At 33.2% G+C, this 5,311-nt stretch overlaps 1 protein-coding gene across 4 annotated transcripts; it reads right to left on the minus strand.

Annotated features, from left to right (window-relative positions):
* Nucleotides 1-1,605: 1,605 nt before the first annotated feature.
* Nucleotides 1,606-4,161, minus strand: LOC142531353 (uncharacterized). 4 transcript variants are annotated; one of them, XM_075637450.1, is made up of 8 exons: nucleotides 3,850-4,161; nucleotides 3,522-3,766; nucleotides 3,229-3,432; nucleotides 3,035-3,142; nucleotides 2,886-2,955; nucleotides 2,701-2,808; nucleotides 2,506-2,579; nucleotides 1,606-1,901 (listed from the first exon to the last, which is right to left on the minus strand). In XM_075637450.1, exons 1-8 carry the CDS (start codon nucleotides 3,994-3,996, stop codon nucleotides 1,715-1,717), a joined length of 1,143 nt encoding a protein of 380 aa, XP_075493565.1. In that variant the 5' UTR covers nucleotides 3,997-4,161; the 3' UTR covers nucleotides 1,606-1,714. The 4 variants fall into 4 exon arrangements, with proteins under 4 accessions (XP_075493565.1, XP_075493566.1, XP_075493567.1 ...); XM_075637453.1 differs by having other exon boundaries at nucleotides 1,745-1,869; nucleotides 2,466-2,579; XM_075637451.1 differs by lacking the exon at nucleotides 3,035-3,142.
* Between the last annotated feature and the right edge of the window lie 1,150 nt (nucleotides 4,162-5,311).

Genomic DNA, 5,311 nt, shown 5'->3' on the forward strand with positions numbered 1-5,311 from the left:
GATCGAAAAAATCCTCATACATATACATACACACGATAGCATAAGACATAGATGATGCAGAAATAATGGTACAAATGCGTGCCTTAGGAGTTGATGAACGAAACGAGACGGAGGAGACACCGGGGAAACTTTTCTTTGCAAGAATGGTGAAGAAATCCACTCCTTTCAGCTGCTGGGGGTGAAGCCGAGGGGAGGGGTTCTGAAAACGATGGTGTCGGCCGGTGGAAACTATTAGGTTTAGGTTAAAGTGTGTTTAGGTGGTTAATTATACAGTGAACTAATGGATAATGAGCCCTAATTATGTAATTAAAAGTTTATAAAAATTAATTAAGCCCCACAAAATTAAAAGTAGACTCATAAAAACCAAACGCACTCCCGAAAAATATTTCGTGTTGAAAAGATTTTGAAAATATTAGCCGAACCACTTAAAAGTCTCCCGATTCGATAAAATTTGCGTACTGAAAAAATAAAGTCATGCGGGTAAAAATACCCAGTAAAATCCCATTATGTGAAAAACTCACTTAAAACACCATATACTAATTTATAAAAATTAATCATGCATGTATTAAAATAATTTTCCTGAAAATTCTCCGGTCTCCGTTCCTCGTTTGAGCGTGAAATACACCTAAAAATCCTAATGCATGAACTGATAAAATTTATGAAATAAATCCCTATCATGCAATAATTATGCATAAAATACATGCAAATAATTAAACACAAATTAATAAAATAAACATGCATTTTATGCTTTAAAATAATTTAATAAAATACCAAAGAAATTTAATAATTTGCATGCACGTGGTTCACGTGGACTTTCAGATTTTCGGGACGTTACACTGTATATGTTTTGTACAATGAGCAAAAAAGATCGAAGTTGGATTCGAAATCCATAAAATGTATCTTCTACGGTTATGTTGATGGAGTAAATGGATTCACTACTACAAAAACGCAAAACGACAACGGTATTAAAATGACAACGGATAAAAATCCGTTGTCTTTTACCTCCAATGACAACGGTTTAAAACAGTTGTCTTTTACTACTAAAGACAACGGATTTGCAACGATTTTAAACCGTTGTACTTTAACACCAACCACAACAGTTTCGCAACAATTTTAAGCCGTTGTTATTTAATAACAACGACAACAGTTTCGCGACGTTTATAGACCGTTGTATTTTAGCACGATTGACAATAGTTTTGCAATGGTTTTAACATGTTGTCATAATATATCAACGACAACAGTTTCGCAACAATTTTAAACCGTTGTTATTTAATAACGACAACAGTTTCGCAACGTTTATAGACCGTTGTATTTTAGCACGATTGACAATAGTTTTGCAACGGTTTTAACCCGTTGTCATAATATATCAACGACCACAGTTTCGCCACTTTTGGGACCGTTATTTTTTATATCAACCACAATAGTTTTGCAATGCCTAAAAACCGTAGTGTTTTGTTGAATCTACAACAATTTAAAACCGTTGTCTTTAAATTTTCTTCACTAGAATTAAAAAATGTTGTCTTTAATAATTTTTTTCATTAATTATAAATTATTCTATTAAATTTTTTTAATTTACAATATATATAATAATAATTAAACCAAAAATAACAATCGAAAATAAAATATTTACCAAGTTAAATCCGTGGCTATGTTATGTTCAAAATCCATCATCCAAAATATGCCAATGATAAACAAAAATTTTACAAATTTGAATTTAGTACTGCAATTGACCTTGATACATGTTCGTCATCAATGTGGCAATGTGGCAGCAGAGTCCCACAATATCAAAATTTTCCAAACGGAAAATATGGATACACTGCAATCTTTTGTCATCATCGGCCTCGATCTCCTCAAACCTCATCAACATTTCTGCATCAAAACCTTCCCATGCCATTTCATCCCTGGCATATAATCCACACATAGAAAGCCCATTAAAACCCCATGTAAGAGATGAGATTGCAAGCAAATACATGACCGGAAACGCAGCTAACACAAATGGTGCATAGAGACGATAATAAATTGTTTTCCCATAATAAAGATATCCCACACAAAGGAATTTGAAAGCTAAGTGAGTTTTGACATTGTATACAACATATCGAATTAGTTAATGATATCAATTTTGCAGCCTAGCTTTGATAGTATCCAAACAATATTGACATTATTAAGATTACACAAACAACATTTATATACGCAAAATAAAGTCATAACTAGTATATACTGAAGAAAATAGAAATTTCGGCATGACCATCCCTTAAATAGGACGTCCCAAAAATTTCCAAACAACACAAACAACATTTATATACTCGAAACAAAGTCATAACATCAATTTACAAATCTATAACATTTATGTTTTAGGAAGCCAGAACTAATGTGAAACTAATATTGACAAGCACTATTTCGTCAAGCTCTGTTTCGTCAACCTACCTGGAATTGTTACCAAATATACAGTTCAAGACTTTGCATACCTATTCGTAACACAAAGCACTTCATCAATACTTTGCATACCTATTCGTAAATATAATCTTGTATGCATTCTGCCCACTCGGATCGCACTTCATCAATTTCTTCCTTAGAGTACTCTATTTTCATGAACGGTGAACAAATACAATGATAATATTAGTAAAAAACCAATCAATAAAGACATTGAAAAATGAGAAATACACAATTATTTGTGAATATTGAGAATATGTCGAATATTACAATTGAAGTTATTGAGTTCTTCTCACTGGTAGCATTTTTTTCAATCATTTCTCTCATAAATCTCATAACATAAAAACTACATTGTTTCGAATCTGGTTGTCGTGGACCCTATGTTAAAAAAAATTGTTAGTGATTGATACACAAATTGAAATAAACGTTAATTAATGACAAGTACACATGCATACCTTTACTACTTCCCATATAGCTTGTTTTTTCTCTTTCCTTTCCTTGTTTGAATTAAACAATCTTACACTCCTGCATACATCAGTAACAGTCAACATATGAGTGTTTTATTCACTAAATTAAATTTGACATAAAAAAAATATTAACTTACATATCCACCACATATTTCCAGACATCGTAACGGTTTCGATGACAAAGTGAATCCAACAAATAAACCATCTCCTTGTAAGGATCGATGATAGTAAGAATCCAATGGTAACTACGCACAGAACACATAATTAGTGCATACAATTCAATAAGATGTCGAGAAAATAAATTAAATTTGATATTATAATTTTGACTCACCCAACATTATGTGGCACTAAAACTAGTTGATTTGTTGATGCACCACTCAGTCTTTCGGCCAAAACACTTGCTCTTTCATTCAAGTGTTCGATTTTACCGTTTTCGTCAAGTTTGGTCACATATAGCATGTATGGGATCGTGTGTGGATTCACAAATCTAAACTTGTCGGTCTTGTTATCTTTTTTCATCTTTTTATACAGATGCCTACAATTTCCAACATAATAATGTGAATATGCTAAATTAATTAAGTTTATACAGCTTAAGTGGTTAACAAACAAAAGAAGAAGACTTACCACATGTACACAACTATACAATTGGCAAATATTGGATCCAAACTACAGAAAGGAATGATGTCTTCAAGGTGCAGAAGAAGTTCGTAATCCTCGTCAAATAAATCATGATCAAAAAGCAGTGATAGATTTTGTTCATCGGTTAAAGCATGTTTACAATAACAATACGATAGATGTAAAGATCTTGGCACACTTGAAGACAAACCAATGTTATTTCTGTGGTCGACATTTTTCTTCCTTTGAAGCTTCTAAACATTGCAAATGTACACATGTTAGCTGCAATATTGAATTATTTATGGTACTTTAAATTTAAATATAAATTGACATTTACCTCATCTTGCATTACTACCAAGTGTGCTGGCCAAGCTACATGTGTTCCTATAGCATCACCAACAGTATGACATTCATTTGGAATTGGAAATGGCAAATGTGTTAATTTGTCCACAGCATTATCAATGGATACGTGCATGCAACTCATGGGTGATGGAACACCATGAAATAATTTATCATCCGCATTGACATGGACAATTGTACCGTAGGCAACAATATTGGTCCTAGATTCCAATGCCAATGCAACCGGCTTACCCTAGAAGACAAATAATCATGTTATAAATTGATACAAATCATAGTCATGGACAATTGCAATAACAAAAAATCAGCATTGCTCAAAGCTTTCACGTCATCATCATACGAAGTTGCATAGTTCGAGACACTCTTTTTGATTTTATCGTCACTCATGGGATGCAACTTTACTGAGCAACTACATTTTTCTTCAATGTCAAAGTTGCTTGCACCCTTTTTGAACATTTCTTCAAGTCTCTGTATGAGTGCATCTTGATCTGATATGCGTGCACTTTGTTCTGCGATGCGTGCATCTTGTTCTGAGATTAATATCTTCGCCTCCATCAACTCCTTTGTTTGGTTACGGATTATATGGTCATCACCAAGAGGACTCTTCCATACTCTACCAATATTAAAGTAGATTCTTGGAGTGATATGACCTCCAACACCTCTCACACGACCAGAATGTTCATATGAATCTAGTGCTTTCGTAAGGATATCATTTTTTCCCTCTTCAAATTACAACGTACCCTCGATTTTTGTTGCACATAACCATCATGTCATGTACAGAAGAACAAGATAATTACTAAAAACAGTTATAATGAATAAAAATTATTCATTTTAATGTATTGTTTTCTTACAATCTTTTCTATTGCCAATTTCAACTCATCGCCTTCATGTTGACCCTTTTTATTGACCCGTCCTTTCTTCCACATAATTGCTCGATTTATATCATCATCATCACATAACTCATCTACCTACAAACAATATGTATGATATCAACAAATTTAAAAACCACATAGCATGGATTTGGTAAACTTTCGGAATTAACTCACTTTCTCATACTTACTATTTCGTCGGCGAAACGCGCATATCCTTTGCGAGACATATGATGGGGGTATATGTTTTGCTTTCTTCTCTTCTTTTGTTCATCACGTAGTTTCTAGTTGATTGACAATTGCCCACATATATCAGATTTCAATAGAAATAATTTGTTATTGTCTACTTATTTGAAAATAACAAATTAAGAATCTTACCATGAAGTCATCAGACAAGCGACTAATTACAAATGAACTCCAATCATCTCGTGTAATACCAAACCCAGTAGGTGGTTCTTTCAAATCCTCAGTGTTATCCCGTTTGCTAAGAATGAACTTTTGAGTGAGAAAAGCTTTATATTGTCGCCACTTGTTATTTGCAGAGTTCAGACATCCCTTCTTCCAGCTTTGATC

This window comes from Primulina tabacum, chromosome 17, assembly GCF_025594145.1.
Source record: "Primulina tabacum isolate GXHZ01 chromosome 17, ASM2559414v2, whole genome shotgun sequence".
Taxonomy (NCBI): domain Eukaryota; kingdom Viridiplantae; phylum Streptophyta; class Magnoliopsida; order Lamiales; family Gesneriaceae; genus Primulina; species Primulina tabacum.

What these genes read in the sequence shown, in the direction of transcription:
- LOC142531353 (XM_075637450.1), bottom strand. Translation starts at nt 3,996, where the DNA reads ATGAGTTGCATGCACGTATCCATTGATAATGCTGTGGACAAATTAACA. An exon ending in TGTATAGTTGTGTACATGTG is followed by an intron (nt 3,433 to 3,521) that starts GTAAGTCTTCTT and finishes TGGAAATTGTAG; the next exon opens with GCATCTGTATAAAAAGATGA. An exon ending in TGGAAATATGTGGTGGATAT is followed by an intron (nt 2,956 to 3,034) that starts GTAAGTTAATAT and finishes TGATGTATGCAG; the next exon opens with GAGTGTAAGATTGTTTAATT.